The sequence below is a fragment of the Terrapene carolina genome, unplaced genomic scaffold, assembly GCF_002925995.2.
Source record: "Terrapene carolina triunguis isolate 2854851 unplaced genomic scaffold, T_m_triunguis-2.0 Scaffold67, whole genome shotgun sequence".
Classification (NCBI taxonomy): Eukaryota; Metazoa; Chordata; order Testudines; family Emydidae; genus Terrapene; species Terrapene triunguis.
In genome coordinates, this window is record NW_020664418.1 from 7315186 (window position 1) to 7342586 (window position 27401).

The 27401-nt window shown below is 49.7% G+C and overlaps 1 protein-coding gene across 1 annotated transcript in view; it reads left to right on the forward strand.

The window, feature by feature from the left end:
- HCN4 (hyperpolarization activated cyclic nucleotide gated potassium channel 4) overlaps window positions 1-27401 on the forward strand; it is a 176694-nt gene that overhangs the window by 141385 nt on the left and 7908 nt on the right. Inside the window, exons 5-7 of the mRNA XM_024213759.2 lie at window positions 7127-7273; window positions 8744-8984; window positions 11554-11718. Coding sequence (XP_024069527.2) covers window positions 7127-7273; window positions 8744-8984; window positions 11554-11718 — 553 coding nt within the window. The remainder of the gene's footprint in view (window positions 1-7126; window positions 7274-8743; window positions 8985-11553; window positions 11719-27401) is intronic.

A 27401-nucleotide genomic window follows, 5' to 3' on the forward strand; every position in this document is an offset into this window, starting at 1 on the left:
ATTTGTTCAGCAGAGTGATGTAAGCTTCGTTATGATTGCATCATCCATGACTTCTAGGAATAACATGATGCAATTCATATCATGTATGACGCAATACCAGCTTCAGATTGCATCATTCATTGTTTTGCCTAAAAAGCAAGTACTGTCCAAACCCAGTCATAGATTTATTCATAGATCCAGTCAAAGATGTATTTTAGTCATTTCTGGTTTAAATTGAGGTCCCTTCCCTTTATAACTCACTTATCCTCCGCCATTCCCAAGTCAAGGGTCGTATATACTGACCCAATAGCATATCTTGAAAACTAGAGCCAATCAACAATTTTAAGCATCATTTTCGTTCTCAGTGACCCAGAATTAGTAAAGTTTGACTACATTTATTTCAGAAGCATTTTGGCTGTAGAGCAGTGTTATCAGAGTTCACCCTGTGAGCAAACAACCCAGGTGTTTCTGAACTAGCAGTTGGCTGTTGTCTCTAGACAAGAGGCTGTGTGAAAGAACAGAAGAGCCCCCTGAGCTGCTGGTGGGCTATGGTTGTGATCCCACTTCATGCTCCACAATCCAGGGAAAATTCCCTCAAATGACAGAACCAGGGCACAGGCCTTGCACAGGCACAGCGATCATGCCCGCAGGCTGGCTGGCCTGCACAGAGTGAGGAGCTCAGCTAGGGAAGGGGGCGACTGTCTAAAGCTAAAATTACAAATGCTATTAACATTCAGAGTTGGCAATGAGAAAACACTCTAACATGAGCACTCTGCTACTCACCCAGTCCCCCAGATGCCCTCTCACCTTCTCAGTGAGGCTGAGACTGGCATTTAGCTTTTCCAGTGAGTTCAAAGGAGCAAGATCAGGCCCTCTTTAATTTTCAGCATCGAGCTGAGCAGACAGGGTATAGTTCCTCTCTGACTCAGCACTGAATAGTAGTGGGGACTGAGTACTAGCCAGTGGCACAACAAGAACACTCACCTTCCTGAACCAGTCTAGCAGCAGTTTGTATCTGTGGCTACAGCAGGTAATCTCAGCATTGCTAACCCGAATCTCTTAGAGGATCAGCTGCTGTGAGGGCTCCAAGGAAAGACGTAACCAGAGGAGAAAGATCTGGAACCCTGTCATTCCTGGAACAGCCTTCCAAGGGGAGTAGTGGGGGCAAAAGACATATCTGGCTTCAAGACTAAGCTTGATAAGTTTATGGAGGTGACGGTATGATGGGATAGCCTAATTTTGGCAATTTATTGATCTTTCATTATTAGCAGGTAAATAGGCCCAATGATCTGTGATGGGATGTTAGATGGGGTGGGATCTGAGTTACTACAGAGAATTCTTTCCTGGCTGCTGGCTGGTGAGTTTTGCCCACATGCTCAGGGTTTAACTGATCACCATATTTGGGGTCAGGAAGGAATTTTCCTCCAGGGCAGATTGGCAGAGGTCCTGGAGATTTTTCGCCTTCCTCTGCAGCATGGGGCACGGGTCACTTGCTGGAGGATTCTCTGCACCTTGAGGTCTTTAAACCACGATTTGAGGACTTCAATAACTCAGACATAGGTTAGGGGTTTGTTACAGGAGTGGGTGGGTGAGATTCTGTGGCCTGCGTTGTGCAGGAGGTCAGACTAGATGATCACAATGGTCACTTCTGACCATAAAGTCTATGAATCTATGAAAACCCTAGCTCCTCTGCAAGTAGGATCAGCAGCCTGCTGTGGCAGAGGGTTGCGGGGACATCCCCATGTATTTGCTTCTGATTTACTCCCACCTGTGCTGCACAGAAATGCTCCCCCACAGCCAATTAGGAATAGGTAGCCACCAAAGAAGCCACTAGACTGCTCCTCTAGTCAGCTAAGAGAAGGTGCTGTAGAGCAGTGCTGACTACAGCATTCTGTCATCTCCCTGCCTCTGTGTTTGCAGCATTCCCATGTCCTTGCTGAGCAGAGGGTTAGGTCTGGATCTGTCACATGCCAGGGTGAGCCACGGGACTTTCTCTGGGTCTAGAGTGGCATAGGGATGAATGACACACTTAGGAGATCCCTGGGTATAGACATGCAGCTGCCCAGGGGCAGATCTATGTATTTTGCCGCCCCAAGCATGGCAGTCAGGCAGACTTTGGCGGCATGCTTGCGGGAGGTCCGCCGGTCCCGCGGCTTCGGCGTACCCACCGCCAAATTGCCGCCGAAACCGCGGGACCGACGGACCTCCCGCAGGCATGCCACCGAAGGCAGCCTGACTGCCGCCCTCCCGGCAACCGGCAGGCCGCCCCCCGCAGCTTGCCACCCCAGGCACACGCTTGGTGCGCTGGTGCCTGGAGCCGCCCCTGCAGCTGCCCACTACCTTCAGTGCCACACGGCCACACAGCTGCCATCCCAGATGTCCCTTCCCCAGCTCTCCCCATCTGATGTGCCACGGAAATGACTGCTCAGCTGTCCCATAACCTTGCAGTGGTGTCTGTCCATGTTAAACTGGCAAAGTCCTCTCTTATATCCATAAGTCCTCTCTTATAGCCATGAGACAATTGGAATATGTAGGAGCCCCACAAGACACTGTGCAACTCAAAGCTTTCCTGGCTTAGCATGGGGTCCAGGGCATTGTAGATCTGGTGGAAAGGTTTTGCCAGAGCCGGTGGGTTTCAGCAAAGACAATGCTATGAATATTGGGTTTCTTTGATGCAACAGTATTCCTGGTACCCATAATGTGAGAGGAAGGATGGTCTCGTTTAAGGTACTGGATTGGGACTGAAGAGAACTGAATTCATTTATGGGCTCTACCACATATTTCCTGCGTGATCTTTGGCACGTCACTTAATCTCTTTGCATCTGTGAAATGGGGAGAATAATACTGTCTTTTCTTCCGCTTTTTGTGAATGTAAACTCCTCAGGGTGAGGCCTGTCTCTCACTTCGTGTTTGTATGACATCTTGCACAATTCCCCACATCCCATCTTGGCCCACTCTTGCACCCTTGAGGGAATGTTGTTTATTCATGGTTCTGGTTCCACTGAAGGCCTGTTTCTCCCCCGGCGCTGCCCGTGTCCTATCAAATGAGCCCTTGCGTCCCCGTTAATTGATGCTGTGGAAATGCAAATCTACAGGCAAAACTATAGCCAAATTAGACTGGCGGGTGTCTGCAGTGCAATAGGGCCGTGGAAAAGGCCAGCACAAATTTGGTGTCTGGTGGCCACGCATCATGAAGTATGGAAAGTGAGGAATGAGTGCTTAACTGCTGAACAGAAGAGGGTGGTGGAGGGGTTGTTATGTGAGTGGAAAGTAGGGACAAACTGTTTTGCAGCTTTTGCTAAATAGCTTAGCTAATGTCTGTCTTGTCTAGTTAGGCTGTACGCCCTTCAGGACAGGGCCTGTGTTCTACTCTGTTTGTACAGTGGGGCCATAATTCTGGTTGGGGCTGTTAGATGCTAAAGGAATGCACATAAGTAATAAAGAGGGTAATGGACTTTCCTGGGCCATTTGATTCCAGTGGAGCTATGCTGATTTACACCAGCACAGGGGCTGGAATATCGCCTTCCTGTCTGGGCACCTCATAACTAGAAGGACTTTGGCAAACTAGAGGGAGTTCAGAAAAAAACAGAACTGATCAGGGGGTTGGAGTAATTGACTTCTATGGGAAGATTCGAACCTCTAACTATTCACAGCTTGGCGAAGAGGTGCCTAGGAAATGGAATGGGATAACGCAGAGTGGTTCAAGGTGACTTAACTAAGAGGAATGGAAAGAAAGTAAGGAAGAGAAAACCAGGCTGAGTAACAGGCTGACTATCAGGCTGTGCGCTTGGTTCAGTTGTGATCTAATGGATCTAACACTGGACTAGGTCTCAGGAGACCTGGCTTCTGTTCCTGGCTCTGCTGCTGGCCTGCTGGGTGACCTTGAGCATGTCACTTTACCTCTCTGTGGCTTAGTTTCTCTTCCAATCCTTTGTCTTTCTTGACTGTTTAGATTTTGGGGCATGGACTATATCTTACTGAGTTTTTGTACAGCGCCTAGCACAATGGGACCCTGATCTTGGTTGGAGTCTGTAGATGCCCCTGTAATATACGTTGTTGTTATTTATTATTGATTTGTATTACCATAGCACAGTGATGAGCTCCCAAAATCCTAAGAACCAGTTCCCTACCGGGTCCTTGGCGGCACTTCGGCGGCGGGGGGGGGTGGGGGGTCTTCACTCGCTCCGGGTTTTCGGCAGCATTTCGGTGGCAGGTACTTCACCCAGAGCGAGTGAAGACCACCACCCCCCCGCCGCCGAAGTGCCACCGAAGATCCGGTAGGGAACCGCGCAGTGAGTACAAGCCCCACGTGCCTGTCTCCCCCCCAACATCCAACCCCAACCCACATCCTGCCCCCGACTGCCCCTCTCAGAAACCGCAACCCATCAACCCCCCGCTGCTCCTTGTCCCCTGACCACCCCCTCCCGAGACCCCCCCACCCCCTACCCAACTCGCCTCGCTCCCTGTCCCCTGACTGCCCCGACCCCATCCACCACCACCCCGACAGACCCCTGGAACTCCCACGCCTACCAACCCTCTCACCGTCCCCTGACCGCCCCCCCAGAACCTCCGCCCCCCTCCAACTGCTCCCTGCCCCTTATCCAACCCCTCCTCCCAGTCCCGGCCCGGCCCCCTGGCCCTTACCATGCTGCTGTTGCTGCGCGGCCGCTGGAGCTCGCAGCCCCACCCCCTTACCATGCCGCTCAAAGCAGCAGGAGCTGCGGAGCTGCCCAGGGCGCTGGCGCCGGCAGCATGGCACGCTAGGGCTCTGCGGGGCTGGGAGCCTCCCTAGCTGGGAACTCAGGCGGGCCGGTCAGGACGGTCCCGCGGGTTGGATGTGGCCCGCGGACCGGAGCTTGCTCAGCCGCCCGTCCCTTTAGGAACCGGTTCTACACCGGCTTCTAAATTTAACAACCAGTTCTTGCGAACCGGTGCGAACCGGCTCCAGCTCACCAGTCCCTTAGCACCTAGGAGCCCCAGTCATGGCCCAAACCCCATTGTGCAAATGCAGAACAAACAGTTCCTGCTCCAAATTGCTGACAATCCAAGTATAAGACAAGAGAGAACAGCTAAGGAGTACAAAGGAATAGTGAGACGATACTGGTCAGCGTAATTGTAGAATAGTTTCCCAAGCCTGTAATGTTTAAACTGTGCAAAACTCTGTTACATGTGTAATAGGAAACAGGCCTGCCCTGGGAGGGAGAAGGGCTAGCTGACCTTGCCTGTGGAGAAATGTAGCGATTCTGTGATATCGAGTACCAGGGAGATGGAGAGTGAGCCTGGGACAGATATAAATGCCCACGGAGGTGTGAAGAGGACCAAGTTAGTACACTAGCCTTCTGCCTGTGGAGATCTGGGTTCTAGTTCTTTACGGGCCATTCAGAAGTGAATCAGTGTTTGATCTCATTCAAATTCAAAAGCCAGCACTAAATTCACAGCAGTTGGCACCCTGGAGGTGCACTGGTGGAGCTGTGTGAGGGGCTCAGGAATGGCAATGCAGTGGCTGTTGCCATGGGAGGACTCAGGTGCATTGAGTTTTCTGTAGGAAGCTGTCATGATGCCTATTGGTAATTGTGCTCTGCCACAGTTAGACAGAACTGTTAGTTTCTTCTCAGGATGGGACTAGGGCTGAGATAGCAGGGGTGCTCCAGGTCAGAGCTGAGCTGTATTGACAAAACCAGGAGTGAGTGCATGCAAGACTGCAATGCAGAGATAGAGATGGGATTGGTGGGTGCTGCACATCAGGACTGAAGAGTATTGGCTAAGCTGTGTGGTTGCCCATTACTGGACCAGTAAGGAATGCAAACTGCGATGGCTCGGCAGAGCTGTGTGGAATGCAAGGCTATAAGTCCCTTGCTTTCCTGAGTGTTGGCGGCTGCCAGAACTCAAAATCATTATTCCAAAGCCTAGAAGAGCTGGGAGTGGAAAGTCTCAAGTCAGCTCTGACCTCCTCCGCCATTAATAGATGAGGTGATGGGCTGCCCTTAGACATGATGTGCATGACAGCCTAACAGTACTCCAAGCAAACCTCCCCCAAATGCCTCCCCTGGCCCATTATTTTCATCAACTGCTCAGTCTGAGGCCACTGCTGATCTAACCAAATGGGGCAAAAGGTCATTCCCAAGTGACCAGCATGGGCCTTTCGTGCTCATTCCTAGTGGGGGCCCATCCAGGTGAAGGTAACGGCAGACAGGCAGGAGGTGGGGTGTGTGAGGGCAAGGGAAGCTCAGCCATGTAACTGTTCTGAGGACACGTAAAGGGGGCTTTAGGGTCTCCTGGGTGGTCCCTGACACTGCCTGGGGTTCTGGGTGTTAGCCTTGCAGGAATGGGCACATTTACTCTTCAGTCAGGTGAACTCTTGGCACTGAGCTGTTAGTGCTCATTTGGCAGGAACTGAGTAACCCCACATTGGTTGCCCCTGAACTGAAAATGAAAACGAACAGTTTAAGCCTGAGAACACAGAGCAGAAGAGGTTGGGTCCAGTCCAATTGGGCAGGGGAGTCTAATGTGGGGACAGGGGAGGGATTCCAATGGCAGGAATACAGGTGAGAGCTTCTGTCTTTAAACTTTCAGTTGGGAATCCACCCCAAGTCCTCTGGACATGAGATCCTGGCTGCTAATACCCCACCAAGCCGCTGGGAGGCACGATGGAGGCGGGCAGGTGTCTGCTGGGAGCTCAGGATAGGGCTGGCTGCGCACAGAGCACATGTAGGGAGGAGAGGTGGAAACCAGCAGAAAGACGGTATAGTGGCTGGGGAGCACCAGGCAGCTGGGAGAGAGCTGGGTGGGTGAGGTGGAAGGGAGAGGATCCTGGGTCACCGAGAACATGTGTCTCGGGTTCCTCTGTGCAACTGACTGAGGAGAAGTCACCCTTACTGTGCTAAGGGTTAAAACGTGTGGTAGCCATTTCTGGGGAGTGTGGGAATGGCCTCTGAGCTCCTCTGGCTCATTGGTCTCTGCATCACCTGGCTCTGCCAGACACAGCAGACGCAGGTCGGTGTGAAGGAGGCAGGTGTAGCCACCATCTGAGATTTGCTCTGACGTGCACAGGCGTCTGCAGCTAAGATGACTGGAGGCAGTAGAGGTGCCCTTCAGCATTGTGTCCCGGTAATGTCTTGCCTTTGCTTGTCTCTGTCTCCCTGCTCAGTACAAACAAGTGGAGCAGTACATGTCCTTCCACAAGCTCCCCGCTGACATGCGCCAGCGGATCCATGACTACTACGAGCACCGCTACCAGGGCAAGATGTTTGACGAGGAGAGCATCCTGGGAGAACTGAGCGAGCCCCTGCGTGAGGTAACGAGGGGTGCCCTGAGTGTTCATTGGGGGGGCTGAGTGAGGCCAGGGCTCCTCACTCCTTTTCCTGATTCAGGTTACAGAACTGGCAGTGACTGGAAGTCGCTGCTTTCCCAATACCTATCTTCCTCCTCTGCTAGCCATCCCAAAAAGAGGAGGAAACTAGTCACAAAGGGAAAAGAGCCCATGTGATGGAATGCCCCTGTGACTTTGAGTGGTTCTGCTGCTGGAGAGACCCCCAAATGCATGTCTGTTATGCACTGTGCACGGATGTTGCATTACCAGACTAGCTCTTTGCAGATGAAGGAGCCATGCTAGAGCTAATGATCGGGCACCCAGAGTCATTCACAAGTTCATATGCCAAAGCAACAGCATTTCCCCAGACAGCCTGCCAGCCGCACCAGGTCACTGGTTTATTGCCCAGCACATGGACGGCCCCCCTACAATTTAAAGCTCATACTGCCAACGCCAGGGTGGGGGTGGGCTGGAGGGGAGAGAAGAACCTTTCTCACTAACACAAGGGAGCCTCGAAAAGGAAATTGCAACAAGAAGGAAGAATCAGATTCCTTCTGGAAGTGGGTTTGGTAGATGACTTGCCTCAATTTCACTTCACATTGTTTTCTGAGTTTGAATCGATGTGACTCTGAGCAGCGCAGTGCAGTGAAAAGCACCGTCGTATCCTAAGAGGGTGTGATGCACTGAAATATATACAGGACATGTATATTTTATGACAAAGGTACAATCACGTTGTATTTTCTTCATCTGAGATACTCAAATCAAAGAAGTCAGGAATGGTGCAGGAATGGTGTCCCTAGCCTCTGTTTGCCAGAAGCTGGGATTGGGTGACAGGGCATGGATGACTTGATGATAACCTGTTCTGTTCATTCTCTTTGGGGCACCTGCCATTGGCCACTGTCAGAGGACAGGATACTGGGCTTGGTGGACCTTTGGTCTGACCCAGTATGGCAGTTCTTATGTCCTTAAGTCACAGCCAACCTGGGCCACAGTAACTGGTGGGCACCTATCCTGCCCACCTTCTCCCCCCACAAAGTCCCCACTTGCCCATGATATTTCCTTTTCTGAGTGGCTGGGCACATCTGCACAGTTTTTAGCATCTTGGAAGCAGGCAAGGACAATGCAGGACGTAGGGCTGCCAAGGCGAGTTACAGCATTTTTCCAGGAACGAGCCCTCTAGCTGCTTCATGGGGCATGTCACTTGTGCCACCCACGATGTGCATGGCTGCCAAAGACTGGTGTGTGGGGGAGGTGACTGTCAGGTCCCAGGTTAGAGAGAGAGCAAGGATGTCTTGTATTCGAGCATCCAGGCCCTCCCAGAGTGCTGTCCCAGCAGGCACTGGATTTGTGTCCATCCTACGATGGATCTTTTGGGAGAATAGTATCTTTGGTTTTGACCCTAACTGAAGCGTTTCTCTCTGTGCGTGTCTCTGTCTCTTCCCCCCACCCCTCCAGGAAATCATAAACTTCAACTGCCGGAAGCTGGTGGCATCCATGCCGCTGTTTGCCAATGCCGATCCCAACTTTGTGACGTCCATGCTGACCAAACTGCGGTTTGAGGTGTTCCAGCCGGGGGATTACATCATCCGGGAGGGCACCATCGGCAAGAAAATGTACTTCATCCAGCACGGGGTGGTGAGCGTGCTCACCAAAGGCAACAAGGAGACTAAACTGGCAGATGGCTCCTACTTTGGAGGTGAGAGTCAGTAACCCACCCAACTGTGCTGCTTGGGCAACAAGACCCATGGCTGTTCCCCAGGCAGTCCTCATCTGGTTCATGTTGGTGCTTGTGATAGACAGGGGGTCAGCACCAGACAGAATTGGAGCCTCTGTCACCTTGTCTGTCTGTCTCCACCTGAGGACTCTTGTCTTACACTTAAATCGTGACCTCTGTGGGTCAGGGACTGTCTTTTTGTTCAGTGTTAGGGTGGCGCATAGCACAGCAGGGTCCTGACCCATGACTGGAGCGCCACAGATACAAGAACAATAATGAGATCAGCATCAAAGAGGGGGAAAGCTTTGTTAATGTCCTTTGTTAATGGTCATTTCCTCCTTGCTCCTAGTGCATTAACAGATCTGCCAAACACAGGCCCTTCCTTATAAAGATACCTTTGCCTGATCCCTCCTGCTGTCCAGGCATTGTATCGTAGTGATGGACAGGGATCAGGCTGCATGGTGTTAGGTGCTGTACGAACACAGGGCAAAACAACAGTCCCTCGACAGAGAACTCGCTATTTAAATCTGACGCAGGTCATCAGGGGAGTGGGGCATGAGGCAACAGTGAGATGATAAACAGTGGGATGGGATTTCATTGCCTGCCTGCACGCTGTGGGACTGGTGACTGCAATGTTCTCACTCCTAGGGCTCTGCAAAGCTTTCACCTGGAAACCCCAAACCAAGCGGACCTCACATGGGGGCAACTTCCAGAGCAAACATTAAACCTGCCGAGGCTGAGTGGACCTGGAGAGGATGGGCGGAGCGGGCCCCTTCTTCCCCACCTCCTAAGCCCCGTGGCCTGCTCTCCACAACCAAAGGATCCCCCTCCATCTATAACAGACCTTGGGACCCTTCCTCCCCAGAGGAACTCCTACCCACCCCCTCAGCAGGCCCCAAATTCACTAAAGAACCCCCTTTGTCCTAGCAGGCTCCAGGATATTTGCATGACTGTGCAAACCCAGGCCAGTGTGATCCATTAGCTGGGCTCCAATCCCATTGGAGTTTCTGGTTCACATGGATCTGAAATAGCAAAGTGAAACTTGTTGGTTTCATCATGAAACGGCTGAGCTTTTGTAGCTCCTCCCTTTCCAGCCATGAGACCCTCTTTCTCCCCCTAGCAGGCCATGGGGTCTCCTCACTCTTCTCACATGAGCACCCCGCACAGTCCCCAGCACCCCACATGCAGTGCACGTTCCAAATCTTCAGAGGGTGGCTGGCTGACTTGTGAAGGGCTCAGGGCCGGCTCCAGGGTTTTGGCCGCCCCAAGCAGCCAAACAAAAAAAAAACCCCAAAAAACCACACCAAAAAAAAGCCGCGATCGTGATCGCGATCTGCGGTGGCAATTCGGCGGGAGGTCCTTCACTCCGAGCAGGAGTGAGGGACCGTCCGCCGAATTGCCGCCGAACAGCTGGACGTGCCGCTCCTCTCCGAAGTGGCCGCCCCAGGCACCTGCTTGCCAAGCTGGTGCCTGGAGCCGGCCCTGGAAGGGCTAAAATAGAGGAGAGACTTGCTGACCTTGAGCCCTGTTTGGAATGGGCAATGGGTTCTGAGTAATCTGCACTCACCCCCAGAAATGCCTTTGGCTGGATTCCCTGATTGGGGGCGGAAGGAAGGAAGGATACCAGCTGCGGCATCAACAAAGCCTGGCGATCTTCCTGCGCCCACTATACCCAGTGGCTAGTGGGAACAGGAGAGCACTACACTGAATCTAGTGGTGCCCTTGCTCTCAGAGGGGCAGGGCAACATTGTTTGGACCCATCTACTTTGCCAGAGGAGAATGGCTTTCCTCCTGGTGGCAGGGTCCATTAGAACCATCTCCCAGAGGTGCCAGCTCTTTTTTAAAACAGATTTTAAAAATTATAGCATCAGTCAGAGTTATTACACTGCAGTAGTACCTCTTACGCTGGGGCAGATCCAGACGGGGCGCCGGGGAAAGGCATCGTCCAATTACTTATATGCGCACACATACACGCACAATGTGTGGTACAGCCACAAAGTTGAAAGTTTGTGTGTTCTCTGCTGACCTAAGAATGGCTATGTGAAATTTAATTACATTAATGTTAGTAATAAAGGGGTTTCACTAGGTGAGCTTATCCTGTCAGTTAATAAGATCATAGCAGATCCACCAATAACTCGTAAGTTTCTTTGCCTACATGTCATCAGCATGGGGGATCGCTGAACCTCCTGACGCTGAGGTCACAGGTCAAATCAAAGACCTAACTGCAAATCTAGGAAGTTAGCTTCAGCGAGACATGGTGTGACCTTCCACTCCCAGTGGGCCAGGAAAAGTGTGAGAGAGACAGTTCCTCCATTCTGAATGCACAAGTGATACCTATGATAAGCCACGATTACAGAACTTGCTGGCTAATTAGATCAGCTGAATCCCCACAGTGCCATATTGTACAGCAGTTACTGCAATTGAGCTCTCTGGTATTTTGTTCGGTAAATGTTATTGCATAGTGGAACATTTATACTGTTAATGTGGAGGCAGGGATGTCGTTTCCTCGCTCTCCCAGTCCCAGGGTTCTCAGACTGTGTCTTCATTCCAGAAATCTGCCTGTTGACCCGTGGCCGGCGCACAGCAAGCGTGCGAGCTGACACCTACTGCCGCCTCTACTCCCTCTCGGTGGACAACTTCAACGAGGTATTGGAAGAGTATCCCATGATGAGAAGGGCTTTTGAAACGGTGGCACTGGACAGGCTGGATAGAATTGGTGAGTAGAGAATATGAGGCAACACTTCATCACCCACGTCCATGGGCTCCCTTCTCCTTTCAATGGCTGTTTCCAAGTGGGGGAAACCACACCCTGCCCTACCTTCTTCCACAGTCCCTTTTGCCAATGGGTAAATCCTTCCCCACCCCATCTCCTTCAACTCCATTTCCAATCAGATAACCTCACCCCCCACATACCTCAGTTTCCATTGTCTCCATTTCCAAATGGCCTCTGTGGCGCACCTCCTGCCAATTGTGCAAGATTTTGCAGGTACTCCATCTGCTGTAGTGTAATATCCACCATGAAATGGGGCTTAAGCCAAATTTTGGTTGGTAGCTGACATTGTGCAAATGCCAGGGGCTTCCTACTACTAAGAGAAATGGGCCAGATTCTGACATCTTTACTCTGCTAGCAATCCCATGGATTTCAATTAGTCTTTGTGCAGAATAAGATAGTACTCAGCATAAATCTGCCCCAACGTTTGCAGGGATACCAGCTAGGGTATAATTACATGGACTAGCATTATTCATTTTTACAGCAAAAACTGATCACCAGATGGGATTAGAAAGAGCCACACCCCTGTGATATACTATGGCACAGTGAGGTGTGGACATGCCGGTGCTAGGCCTTGGACTATAGCCGCAGAAAACAAGACCAGCAGAGCAGACAGGAGATATTCTGAGGAGGGCAGGAGACCGGGTTCTTGCTGATCCAAAGAAAGATCCTGCTATTGCAAAGTGATCTGCAGAACATAAAAGTTAAGCCTTATATGCTAATTAGCCCAATTATGAATGTATTTGCTATGATTAGATGCCTGATTAAACAAAGATATGGGAACATTTACAAAACAGAGCCAAGGTCCAGGGTTGGTTTCTGTAGGTGTACTAAGCTGGGAGTATGGCAAAATACTGAACCCCAACAGGCGAAAGGAGCCATAAGTAAGGCTGATACACCCCAAGTTATTGTATATATTCCCCCAACAGAGTTGGCAGCTCCATTGTGCTGGGTGCTGGGCAGACACGTAGGAGGAGGGAGTGTCTGCTCTGAAAAGTGGACCGTCTAAATAGACAAGACAAAGGGAGAGAGAAAGGAAGGGTTATTCCCTGTGTATTGCTGGGGAGCTGGGCACAGGGAGATTAAGTGTTTTCTCCAAGGTCAAACAGGTTGTCTGTGACAAAGCTGGAACTGAATCTTTCAGAGCCCCAGTCCAGTAACCCCTACATTGCCCTTTGTTAATTAGACCTCTCTTTAAAAATGTGTGCTTGTTTTCACCCCCTAGACTCAAAAAGGCTAGTGCAGTTCTGGACAATGCTCCGGGTGGGTACGGAGGAGCTGGAAGGGGGCTCTGGGCCTGGCCATACCAAGAGGCATTCATTCAGTTCTGGGCATCTTGCTCCCAGAATGATATTGCAAATTGGAGGGACTGACTCTGGAGGAAAGGGTAAGAGCCTAAATATGTGCAGCTTGGCCAAGCACTGGCTAATTAGGCCCCAGTGTAAGTTGTGGCAGCTTTGTCACTTGGGACACTTGAACAAAGCCCAAGAAAATGTGCTGTAAGGAGCAGTCCTGCCTTGTCCCCAGGGGATGGACTAGATGGGAGCTAGCAGGGCTTTCTTATCTCTAGTTCTGCAGAGTCTCTGAAAAGAGATTCCCTGTGATGGACAATTATGCTGCTGTTCAGCCTTGCAAACGCAGAGCTCCCCTGTGCTTGCATGTACATGTGAGCAGGCTGTGCTGTGGTGCCAAGCTCCACACCCATCTGCTGCATCTCTGAGTAGGCAATACAACTGCTGAAATCTCTCTCTCAGCAGAGCAGAGGAGAAAGCACGTGTGAGCCCAGAGCACATGATTCCTAGCTGTGTAGACAGCAGTGGCTCCTCTAATAAGGAGCTGTAACATACTAACTGTGATGTCTCCTTCTAGTAGCAGATCCACACAGAGGATAAGAATCCACTGCTGCTACTAGCTAGCAGAGCTGCTTTATTAGCTGAAGTGGGAGAGGCCTGGGCTGAAGGTCCTGGGTTCCATCCCTGTTGATGAACCATGGTGAAGGGGGTTGTTACACACTTTTGATGAGGAACATACATAACGAGGGAGAAATAGAGTAGCAGCAGGAGGAGCTTGGTGTAGCCTTGACGCGATGCTCTGGTCCAGGTTCCAGCTGACCTCATGGAACCCACGTTTGCCACCACTCTTCTGTTTTAGGCCCCACCACTGACAGCCTGTTCCTTGCAGTGTGAAGCCCGGCAGGCGGCATGGGACTCTGTGGAACCATGGAGCCGGGTGCAGACCCAGTGAGAACAGAGGCAGGGGCAGCGCTGATGGCACCAGTCAGACCAATTTACAATGACAATGCTTCAATAAAACACCACATAGAGCCACTGTTTCCACACCCTGCGGGCATCACCCAGATGGCTGCTAGGGAGGGTGGATCAAATGAGAAACTGCTGAATAGAAGAAAGTAACGGTGTTTGCAAGATACTTAGGGGTGAATCCCAGTGTAGGTGGATGTGGGGGTTCCCAAGTCACATGGGAGCATCCCACACAAACAGTGGCGGGATTCGGGGACTCAGTCATGTGATCTACATATCAGGCATGTCCAGCCATCATAGAAACATAGAAGATAAGGATTGGAAGAGACCTCAGGAGGTCATCTAGTCCAAAGCATCTGCTCAAAGCAGGACCAACCCCAACTAAATCATCCCAGCCAGGGCTTTGTCAAGCTAGGCCTTAAAAACCTCTAAGGATGGAGATTCTTCTCTTCTGAAGACTAAATAACCCCAGTTCCCTCAGCCTCTCCTCATAAGTCATGTGCCCCAGCCCCCTAATCATGTTTGTTGCCCTCTGCTGAACTCTGTCCAGTTTGTCCACATCCTTTATGTAGTGGGAGGCCCAAAACTGGACACAGTACTCCAGCTGTGGCCTCACCAGTGCCGAATAGAGGGGAATAATCACGTCCTTTGATCTGCTGCAGATGCTCCTACTAAGGCAGCCCAATATGCTGTTAGCCTTCTTGGCAACAAGGGCACACTGTTGACTCATATCCAGCTTCTTGTCCACTGTAATCACCAGGTCCTTTTCTACAGAACTGCTGCTTAGCCAGTTGGGCCCCATCCTGTAGCAGTGCATGGGATTCTTCTGTCCTAAGTAGGACTCTGCACTTGTCCTTGTTGAACCTCATCAGATTTCTTTTGTCCCAATCCTCCAATTTGTGTAGGTCACTCTGGATCCTATCCCTACCCTCTAGCATATCTACCTCTCCCCCCAGCTTAGTATCATTTGTGAACTTGCTGAGGGGGCAATCCATCCCATCACCCAGATCATTAATGAAGATGTTGAACAAAACCGGCCATTAATCACTACCTGTTGAGCCCGATGATCTAGCCAGCTTTCTATCCACCTTATAGTCCATTCATCCAATCCATACTTCTTTAACTTGCTGGGGGCAGGGCAGTGCTATTATCCCCATAGTACAGAAGGGGATCTGGGCACAGAGAGACTAAAGGTATGTCTACACTATGAAATTAGGTTGAATTTATAGAAGTCGATTTTTTAGGAAGCAATTTTATGCAGTCGATTGTGTGTCCCCCCAATAAGCGCATTAAGTCGGCGATGTGCATCCACAGAACCGAGGCTACCATCGACTTTCGGAGCGTTGCACTGTGCGTAGCTATCCCACAGTTTCCGTAGTCTCCGTCACCCATTGGAATTCTGGGTTGAGCTCCCACTGCCTGATGGGGCAAAAACATTGTCGCGGGTGGTTTTGGGTACATGTTGTCAGTCGCCCCTCCCTCCGCGAGAGCAACGTCAGACAATCGTTTCACGCCTTTTTTCCGTGCAGAGGCCATAACATGGCAAGTGTGCAGCCCGTTCAGCTCAGCTGCCGCTGTTGTGTCCTGGGTGCTGCTGGCAGCAGACGGTGCAGTAGGGCTGCAAACCATCGTCACGCTTCCGCTGCCACTCTGCTGTCCTGCAGACGCCATACCACGGCAAGCAAGGAGTCCACTCAGATCACCACGGCAGTTATGAGCACTGTAAACACCTTGCACATTATCCTGCAGTAGCAGAATCTGCAAAAGCAGGCGAGGAAACAAGTGATGAGGATGTTTGTTTTTTTTAAATGGAGATATCCTATCTCCTAGAACTGGAAGGGAACCTTGAAAGGTCATTGAGTCCAGCCCTCTGCCTTCACTAGGCAGGACCAAGTACTGATTTTTGCCCCAGATCACTAAGTGGCCCCTTCAAGGACTGAGCTCACAACCCTGAGTTTAGTAGGCCAATGCTCAAACCACTGAGCTATCCCTCCCCCCCAATGGACACAACCTTCTCTCAAAGCACGGGCCCTGGGAATTTGGACATCATGGTGGTAATGGGGCAGGTTCATGCCATGGAACGCCGATTCTGGGCCCGGGAAAAAAGGACAGACTGGTGGGACTGCATAATGTTGCAGGTCTGGGATGATTCCCAGTGGCTGCGAAACTTTCGCATGTGTAAGGGCATTTTCATGGAACTTTGTGACTTGCTTTCCCCTGCCCTGAAGCGTAAGGATACCAAGATGAGAGCAGCCCTTACAGTTCACAAGCAAGTGGTGATAGTCCTCTGGAAGCTTGCAATGCCAGCTACCGGTCAGTTGGGAATCAATTTGGAGTGGGCAAATCTACTGTGGGGGCTGCTGTGATCCAAGTAGCCAACGCAATCACTGAGCTGCTGCTATCAAGGGTAGTGACTCTGGGAAATGTGCAGGTCATAGTGGATGACTTTGTTGCAATGGGATTCCCTAACTGTGGTGGGGCGAGAGATGGAACGCATATCCCTATCTTGGGACCGGACCACCAAGGCAGCCAGTACATAAACCGAAAGGGGTTCTTTTCAATGGTGCTGCAAGCACTGGTGGATCACAAGGGATGTTTCCCCAAAATCAACGTGGGATGGCTGGGAAAGGTACATGACGCTCGCATCTTCAGGAACTCTGGTCTGTCTGAACGGCTGCAGCAAGGGACTTACTTTCCTGACCAGAAAATAACCGTTGGGGATGTTGAAATGCCTATAGTTATCCTTGGGGACCCAGCGTACCCCTTAATGCCATGGCTCATGAAGCCATACACAGGCATCTTGGACAGTAGTCAGGAGCTGTTCAACTATAGGCTGAACAAGTCAGAGGGTGGTAGAATGTGCATTTGGACGTTTAAAAGCACGCTGGTGCAGTTTACTGACTCGGTTAGACCTCAGCGAAACCAATATTCCCATCGTTATTACTGCTTGCTGTGTGCTCTACAATATCTGTGAGAGTAAGGGGGAGACGTTTATGGCGGGGTGGGAGGTTGAGGCAAATCGCCTGGCCGCTGATTACGTGCAGCCCGACACCAGAGTGGTTAGAAGAGCACAGCAGGGTGCGCTGCACATCAGAGAATCTTTGAAAACCAGTTTCATGACTGACCAGGCTATGGTGTGAAAGTTCTGTTTGTTTCTCCTTGATGAAAACCCACCCCCTTGGTTGACTCTACTTCCCTGTAAGCCAACCGCCCTCCCCGCCCTCCTTCGATAGCCCGGGAGGGGTGGTGGAGGAGGGAAGCACTGATTGGGGTGGTGGAGGAAGGAAGGACAAGGCCACACTGCACTTCAAAACTTATTGAATGCCGGCCTTCTGTTGCTTGGGCAGTCCTCTGGGGTGGAGTGGTTGGGTGCCTGGAGCCCCCCCCCCCGCATTCTTGGGCATCTGGGTGAGGAGGGTATGGAACTTGGGGAGGAGGGCAGTTGGTTACACAGGGGCTGCAGCGGCGGTCTGTGCTCCTGCTGTCTTTCCTGAACCTCAACCATACGCCGGAGCATATCAGTTTGATCCTCCAGTAGCCTCAGCATTGCATAGTGCCTCCTCTCATCACGCTGCCACCATCGCTTCTCTTGCTCTAGCCATTTATCCTCTCGCATGTCCCTCCTGTCCTCGCATTCATTTTGTGCTTTCCTGGACTCTGACATTGTCTGCCTCCATGCATTCTGCTGGGTTCTTTCAGTGCGGGAGGACTCCATGAGCTCAGAGAACATTTCATCGCGAGTGCGTTTTTTTCACCTTCTTATCTGCACTAGCCTCTGGGACGGAGATGATAGCGGGAGCATTGAAACATTTGCATCTGCGGGAGGAAAAAAAGGGAGAGTTGGATTGATCATTTAAAATGAGTTGGCCATTTAAAAGGAGGGGCTGCGGTTTTCAGGTTAACGTGCAGCACAAACCCAACTAAACCCCCCCTCACACCCAATTCTCTGGGGTGATCACTTCACCCCTCCTCCCACCGCATGGCTAACAGCGGGGATGATTTCTTTTCAGCCATAGGCACACAGCCCAGCAGGAACGGCCACCTCTGAATGTCCCCTTAATAAAATTCCCCTATTTCAACCAGGTGACCATGAATGATATCACTCTCCTGAGAATAACAGAGAGAGATAAAGAACGGATATTGCTTGACTGCATTCCAGTAGCTTTACTGGCTGCAAATACATCCCAAGTCTTCAGGGCAAATTAATCATTAAACACGCTTGCTTTTAAACCATGTATTATATTTACAAAGGTACACCCACCAGAGGGGCCTTCTCTGCCTTCAAGGTCTGGGAGCCCGGGTTGGGACGGTTGGGAGGGTATTGTCTCCAGGGTGATAAACAGTTCCTGGCTGTTGGGGAGAACAGTTTCTCCGCTTGCCTGCTGTGCGCTATCTTCAACCTCCTCCTCCCCAAAATCCTCATCCCTGTTACAGGAGTATCATCATCCCCTCCTGTAGTATCATCAACCCCTTGCAGGAGTCCACGTACCGGGGTGGGGTAGTTGTAGGGGCACCCCCTAGAATTGCATGCAGCTCAAGATAGAAGCCGCATGTCTGGGGGTCTGACCCGGAGCGGCCATTTGCCTCTTTGGTTTTTTGGTAGGCTTGCCTGAGCTCCTTAAGTTTCATGTGGCACTGCTGCAGGTCCCTGTTATAGCCTCTGTCCTTCATGCCCTTGGAGATTTTTTCAAATATCTCCCCATACATCGATCAGATCCAGTACGTCCCGTTCGGTCCATGCTGGAGCTCTTTTGAGATTCTGGGACTCCATGGTCACCTCTGCTGATGAGCTCTGCATGGTCACCTGTGCTGATCAGCTTGACACGCTGGCCAAACAGGAAATGAAATTCAAAAGTTTGCAGGGCTTTTCCTGTCTACCTGACCAGTGCATCTGAGTTGAGAGTGCTGTCTAGAGCGATCACAATGGAGCACTCCCGGGGGCCAATACCATTGAATTGCATCCACACTACCCCCAAATTCAACCCGGCAATGTCGATTTCAGTGCTAATCCCTTCGTCGGGGAGGAGTACAAAAATCGATTTTAAGAGCCCTTTAAGTCGACAAAAATGGCCTCGTCGTGTGCAGGGTTAAATCGATCTAATGCTGCTAAATTTGACCTAAACTCATAGTGTAGACGAGGGTAAGTGCCTTGCCCAAGGTCGCCCAGGAAACTTGTGGCGGAGCAGGGACTAGAACCCAGGTTTCCAGCTAGCACTTAAATCACTGGAACATCTTTCTTCTTTGTAATCCACTCCCCTTCAAAACCAAAGCAGAAAACCCACCCACAGCACCTGCTGCTCCATTAATAATATTTTGTACATTCTTGTATACAGCATCTTTCATCTGAGAATTTCAGAGTATTTTACAGTTGTCAGGTAAGTATCGTGTCTCCATTTTACAGATGGGGAAACTGAGGTAGCGGGAGGTGACTTGACCTGCTCAGGATCATACAGCAAGTCAGTGACAGTGCAGGACAAAGACTTCAGGTGATCTGACTCCTAATCCTCTGCTCTAAGCACTAAACAATGCTGCCTCTCTGTGGCATCCCAGTGCTGAAGGCAAGTGGATGTCTGGCCCTCAGATGTCTGGGCAGGGCTGGCCCACAACATTTTGGCACCTGAGGCGGGGAGCTCAAATGATGCCCCCATGCCCCCTCGCTTGGGCCAAAACTTTGAAAGGTCTCAATTCTGCCTTCTTCCTGTTCTACTCCTCTCATGGTACTGCTCTGCTACCTACCCCAATAAAGAACTAACAACTTAAAATGCCTTGTTCCAAAATTTTAAGTAACACTTAACTTTCACAATGCCTGAACGGAAAATGTAACTTTTCTTGTCTGCATAGTAAATAAATTAATCGAGGTATCTTATCTCCTAGAACTGGAAGGGACCTTGAAAGGTCATTAAGTCCAGCCCCCTGCCTTCAATAGCAGGACTAAGTACTGATTTTGCCCCCAATCCCTAAGTGGCCCCTTCAAGAATTGAACCCACAACCCTGGGTTTAGCAGGCCAATGCTCAAACCATTGAGCTATCCCCCCAAACACTGGAATTTTAGTCTGTTTGACTAATCAAAGTGGTGCTTCCATGCCTTCTTGGTTGCAAAGATTTGAACTGCTTCCTGCTGAAGGTCCACAGTCTGGGCCAGCTCATGCTCTATTGAGATGGTTGCAAGGCCGACCAGCCTCTCCAGTGTCATTGTGGAGCGTAGATGTGTTTTTATTAACTTCAGCCTGGAGAAGCTGCGTTCTCCACTGACAACTGTTACAGGAAGTGTTAGAAGTATGCGCAGAGCAACAAAAGCATTTGGAAAGAGGGTGGTCATCTTATTTGTGCAAATATATTCCAGAACAGCCTTTGGAGTTGATCCTGCTGAAATGAATGAGACCTGCATGGGACAAAAAAAGCTCAAGGGTTTCGCTCTCGGATCCGTGTCTGCACTCCTCTGTTCTTTCCTCTCATGTTGGCACCATTATCGTAGCCCTGACCTCTCATGTCAGCTATCGCAATTCCCGTATCTTCCAGCTTTTTAAGAAGCACATTTGTCATACCAGCTCCTGTAGTATAATCAACGTCAATAAATTCTAAAAAAATGCTCTCTGACAGTCACCATTGCAGGCACATTTTCACTAGGTTCTGTTGTTGTTACAAAACGCACCATTAAAGTCATTTGTTCCATATGGCTGATGTCAGGTGTGCAGTCCAGAATACCAGAGTAATATCTTGCTGACTTCAGATCTGCCACAATCTTCTGTTTGACTTTTGTTGCCAGTAACTATATGATCTCATTTTGAATTGTTTTTCCAAGGTAGTGGTGTGTGTACATTTCTTGGGTGGTGACTCTTCTTAGATGCTCCTGGAGTACAGCATCAAACTCAGCCATCAGCTCCACAATTTTAAGGAAGGTTTCAGAGTAGCAGATGTGTTAGTCTGTATCCGCAAAAAGAACAGGAGTACTTGTGGCACCTTAGAGACTCACAAATTTATTTGAGCATAAGCTTTCGTGGGCTACAGCCCACTTCTTCGGATGCATAGTTTCCATTGTTCGGCACATACAGCTGATCTGAAGTACCACGCAGTGCAAGGTTTTGGGTAGCAAGCATTCTCACAATGGCAATGAGCCTTTTCAGAACATTTTGTCAGTAAAGAGACTCAGATGCAATCTTCTCTTGATGCTGATCATCTATGGTGGCCTTTAACCTTAGCCTCATCTCAAGCTCTTTCCACCTATGGAATACTCTCTGGTGATTTGCTGCCTTCTCATGGCATGCCAGATTTCTAGCCACATTTTTCCAGTCCTTTGCTCCTGTAGAACCCAATGTGGCTGGAACATTAGACTGGAAGAGTTTGCAACAAAAACAGTATGCAGCATTCTGGGTTTTTGAGTACATAAGCCATGGCCTCTCCACTTTGTCACCATTGGGGATTTCACACCAGTAATGTGTTGGATGGAAACTTCTATTTTCATTGCCTTTGGGGAACATGAAGTTTTTCACTTGCTGTGTTCCATGCAGTACAAGGAAGTCCCTCAGTCTACTGCTCAAGTGGGTCCACAGTCCTGGATCATCTAGACTTAAGGAACTAAACTCAGCAGCAGCTGTTTCTTGCGCCTCCACCACACTCTTCACTGATCTACACTTTTCTTCAGGAATGTGCATGGTTACATCCATTTGAGATGGAGATATGGATGCTGCAGTAGCTGCCAGGTCACATGCACTCTGACTAACTGGAAGATCAGGCATCTCCTCACCACTCCCATCCTCACTGGGGCCGGAAGGCTCACCATGAACATTTGTGTCTATGTATCTCAGGAGAGCTCCTTCCTGCTTAGATAGAAAAGCTTCCTTTGCTTTCTTTCTTTTTCTGAATGCTGCCCCAGAGGGGTGTTTTCTTCTTTCACTCACGACTGCTGTTCTGTGCCAGCTATAGTGGCTCTCAACACTCAATTGAAGGGGACAAATAAGCAGGCTGGTAGCAGGGCCTGAGTGAGGGAAGATATCAGCATCTTAAGGGCCTAACTGGCTCCTACTACTTCAGTTGACTGCCTGTTCTCCTCAAGTGGGTTCAGGGAAGCAGCAGGAAACAGGAAGCTCCCTGAGAAGCTGATGTTAATCAGTCCAGGCTCCTGGGGGTGCTAGAGAGGTACATAAGAGGCTCCTCCTCCTCTCTCTCCCTGCAGCTCCTGCTGCTTTCTGTTATTCCCTCTCACCTTTTCTCCTGCCTGCGTGTTATCTCTTGTGCCCTCCTTCCTCCAGCACAGCACTCCACCATCTCTATGCATCTAGAGCAGAGAGAATATATATGCACCAGCAGCAGACACAATTTTCTACACTCTGGGTCCTAGTGGTCCCCCACCCCCACCCCCCACAGTCTGGCACCTGAGGCGGCCGCCTCAGTTCGCCTCATGGTAAGGCCAGCCCTGAGGCCTGGGGGGGGGGAGAAATATTTATCATGTGATTTATTTAAATATGATTAATGAACTTCCTCAAATAAATTATTCAACAATTACAATTTGACCAATTCTGATTTTAGCCAACGTGTTAAAGTCTTCTTTTCCTATGCAAGGGAAATGACAGACTCACATCAAGAGACAACTAACAAGATTTTGGACAAGAAAAGAGATTGATTTGGGGGCCTGCTCTAGACACAGGGTTTGTGCTGATGTAATTATAGGTATGTTACACCAGAGCTGAAGGTGTCATTTCCAGTGTGAGCATACAGACCCACGTGGCTCTGATCAAGCTAGTATGCTAACAATAACAGTGTAGCCCCAGTGGTCTGAGCAGTGCAAAGGGCTAGTGCAGGTAACATGCTGACAGTGTAGGGGCCATATCCAGGGGTTCTTTGCTCCCCCAGCCATCACCAGCTGCAATATTGGCCCATTAGAGCCACGGGCAGCCAGCTAAGTTAGAACAGGAGACCAGCCCAGTGCACAATAGCCCAGGATCAGAGGATTGCAAAGGCCACCTTCACTCCTGAGCTGTGCTGCAAACTCCTTGCTCTAGCCAAGGATCTGACCTTTTGTTTACTATTCAGTCTTCATAATAAAGACACAGAATGTACCTGAGCCTCCCAGGAGCTAAGGAGCTGTGCAGAAGCCACCAGAATAAAGTGAGAATGTTGAAAATGCATGTAGATTCAAAAAGCAATTCACTGACCCAAATTCTTAAACTACAGCCACTGGCCTCCGACTGAACTGCAGGGAGAGAGCCAGAATGAACATAGCATTGCAGCTAATCTCCCCAGGGTCTGTGCAGAATTTTAACAACAGAAAACTCATTTTGATGATTTTATAGAACTATTGTTGAGAGCTGATTCTTTTCATTAAACCACATGGCCCTTTTCCCTGGGATCCTTTGTGTGTTATCTACAGTCAGGTGAAGTGTGTGACTTTTCAATTCTTTATTAAGAGAGAACAGTCTATTAGTTAACCTCCAAAATTTCAGAGGCATCACTGAACTTCAGAGCTCTTATGACTGCGTTGGGCATGTCCTCTAGGTTCTAAATACCATTTTTGTTTTCAGTCCATCACTGTATTGATGAGAAATTGTTTTTTGTAGGACCCATAGTATTTTCTACAATTATTTATTATTTGTATTGTAGGGTTCTCACAACAGAATGCAGCCACCAACTCTTGCTGGTGGCCGCTCTGACAATTTTTCTTAAAATACTTAATTAACTTTAGGAAAAATAAATAAATATGCGCATCTACATGTCCAAATCATTGTAATCTATTTGTGTATGGGATTTTTTGCAGACTCAATAATAAAAATAGTATACAGTTGTCTCTATTCTTTATTGGACCTAAACAGAATAGAAACACAAATAAGGTGCCTTGAACATTCTTGTCTTTTTTTCTTATTGTTTCTTTTGCTTTTTTTGGTTTCTTTCTTTTTTTTTTTTTTAAAGACTTGCTAGTTACTAAGCATGTTGTGAAAAGTGATACAGAGGCAGCAGAGGCCACAGTGATGGGGCACTGGAGGAGGCAGCAGGGGGGCAGAACTGATGGGGGGGGTGAGCTTGGGCCAGAGCACGTCACCAAATAGCCAGGGAATGGAGCCCGAAGCCCCACATCCAGGGGATAGGGCCTAGGGACAGAGCCCGAAGCCCTGTGGCTGGAGCCTTCCACCCAAGGGCTGATGCCTGACCCCACTGCCCCCAGGAAGGTGGGGAACTCACTGGCTGCCTGCTCCTCCAGCTTGTGTCTCTCCAGAGGGAGGCAGGGCCCAACCACTGCTGGTGGTCCCTGGGAAGGGGCTGCTGCTTTGCCCTCCCTCCCCCAATCACTGCCCAGGAGGCCGTGGCTGCATTTGAGAAATGCTGCCTTAGGAGCCCCAGTCCTGGACCAGGACCCCCTTGTGCTAGGTGCTGTACAAACAGAACACTGACACAGTGTATGCTCCAAAGAGCTTGTGCAATCTAATTATGATGCACCACTGGTGTGTCCAGATCTTTGCTAATGCAACTTTAATAAACTGGTTCATGTATCTTTGTGCACCACTGTCCTCTACTGGATGGTATCAGAACTGTTCAACTATGTGTCAGAGATCCTGTATTACTCACACCTAGTGACGAGTCTCCTCTACTCAAGTGGCCAAGGGCTGTGCTTTTTGGAGAAGGAGGATCTGAGTTTGCTTACTGCTGCTGCCATGAAGTTCTGCATATTCGGGTTTAGGAGTCAACCTGGAACAGATAAGTGTGTATTCTATATATTATATCAGTTCTTATACCATGCTCATCACCGTAGTATCAGATGGATAGAAGGTCTAGAAGGATAAAGTCTTGACATCACACAGGCTTTGTGCTTCCAGCACTGAAATGAGAGGAAAATAGATTATTCTGTCCAAGCATCCTACTGTGGTTCACTGAACAAAACTGTGGTACAGAATAGCATTACAGTTCGGATTACACAGAGCTTAGAGAAGCCAAATTAATCAGCCTTTGATCACTATGTTTGCAGATCTCATTTCAAGGCAGGTGAAATGACAATAAATCCAGAGCAAAGAAACTGATCTGTAGTCAGAGCAGTTTAATAAAGAAAGAAGGAAGAAAAAAGTCATTGCAGAAACACTCTCCCTAGGAAACTCCTCTCTCCTGCCTTGCTCCAGCTTTGGCTTGTGTTTCACTCACGGCTTTAGTTAAACTGTCAGGAAACCATCTTTCCTCAACTAGGGCATCACCCTGTACCTATTATGGTCTGACACTGCATGGGGTTGCCCCACTGGAAACAGCCAATGAGCCGCACACATAGTCAGAGGAGAGATGGGTCAGTGGAAAGGTGTGTGAGGGTATAACATGCTGCTGGGGTGCCCAGAGCTGCGTGCCAATGTGTTACCTCTCTGCCTCAACAGGAGTGAGTTTTGCTGGCAACTAGATTGTGTGTCAGCTCCCTGCCACGCCAGTCTGTCTGCCTCCCCTTCCCCCACAGCCAACTCCTCAAGGCTCTTCTGGCCCAGACCTCACTTAGTAGGTACAATCAGTGAACTCCAGCATCTGAGTGCCCCAGGGAAGTTTCTCTGCAGTGCACAGCCGCATATCATAGTGCATTCACAGAAGATATTACGTTCACTGCTCTGTTAAAGAGTCAGTACATCACAGCTTATTAATTGAACTGGGGTAAATACACCGTTCTCTTCAAACACCACCCTGAACTGGTTATGGTAAAAGTAAAAAGTTTATTAACAAAAGAGCATGGATTAAGAGACACCAAGTAAAAGATAAAGGTAGAGTTGGCTACAACAAATAAAAGTGAAAATACGTACCTAAAATCTGAAACTTAATCTGGCAAGATACCGTCTTTGTGCAAGATGGTTTCTCTTACCAACACTGCAGACTCCATACCACAGCAAGCATGGAGCCCGCTCAGCTCAAGACAGCAGTCATGAACATTGTAAATACCTCGCGCCTTATCGTGCAGTTTATGCTGAACAAGAACCTGGAAAACCAGGCGGAGAGGAGCAGGCAACAGCAGCGCGGCGACGACAGTGATGAGGATATAGACATGGAATTCTATCGAACCACGGGACCCGGTGCTTTGGAGATCATGCTGTTAATGGGGCAGGTTATAGGCATGGAACGCCGATTCTGGGCCCGGGAAACAAGCACAGACTGGTGGGACCGCATAGTGTTGCAGGTGTGGGACGATTCCCAGTGGCTGCGGAACTTTCGCATGCGTAAGGGCACTTTCATGGAACTTTGTGACTTGCTTTCCCCTGCCCTGAAGCGCCAGAATACCAGGATGAGAGCAGCCCTCACAGTTGAGAAGCGAGTGGCGATAGCCCTGTGGAAGCTTGCAACGCCAGACAGCTACCGGTCAGTCGGGAATCAATTTGGAGTGGGCAAATCTACTGTGGGGGCTGCTGTGATGCAAGTAGCCAAAGCAATCACTGAAGTGCTGCTACACAAGCTAGTGACTCTGGGAGATGTGCAGGTCATAGTGGATGGCTTTGCTGCAATGGGATTCCCTAACTGTGGTGGGGTGATAGATGGAACCCACATCCCTATCTTGGCACCGGAGCACCAGGGTACCCAGTACGTAAACCGCAAGGGGTACTTTTCAATGGTGCTGCAAGCACTGGTGGATCACAAGGGACGTTTCACCGACATCAACGTGGGGTGGCCGGGAAGGGTTCATGATGCTCGCGTCTTCAAGAACACTACTCTGTTTAAACGGCTGCAGCAAGGGACTTACTTCCCGGACCAGAAAATAACCGTTGGGGATGTTGAAATGCCAATAGTTATCCTTGGGGACCCAGCCTACCCCTTAATGCCATGGCTCATGAAGCCATACACAGGCAGCCTGGACAGGAGTCAGGAGCTGTTTAACTACAGGCTGAGCAAGTGCAGAATGGTGGTAGAATGTGCATTTGGCCATTTAAAAGGTCGCTGGCGATCGCTACTAACTCGCTCTGACCTCAGCCAAAGAAATCTCCCCATTGTTATTTCTGCTTGCTGTGTGCTCCACAATCTCTGTGAAAGTAAGGGGGAGACCTTTATGGCAGGGTGGGAGGCTGAGGCAAATCGCCTGGCTGCTGATTACGCGCAGCCAGACACCAGGGCGATTAGAAGAACACACCAGGAAGCGCTGTGCATCAGAGAAGCTTTGAAAACCAGTTTCATGACTGGCCAGGCTGCAGTGTGAAATTTCTGTTTGTTTCTCCCTTCATGAAAACCAGCCCCCTTTATTGACTCTTTCATTCTCTGTAAGCAACCCACCCTCCCCCTTCCCCCAGCTTTCTTTCAAAGGAAATAAAGTCACTATCGTTTAAAAATCATGTATTCTTTATTAAGTGATTATAAACATAGGGAGAGAACCAAGAAGGTAATCTGGGTGAGGTTTGGGAGGAGGATATGAGGGAAGTATAAGGCCACTGATCA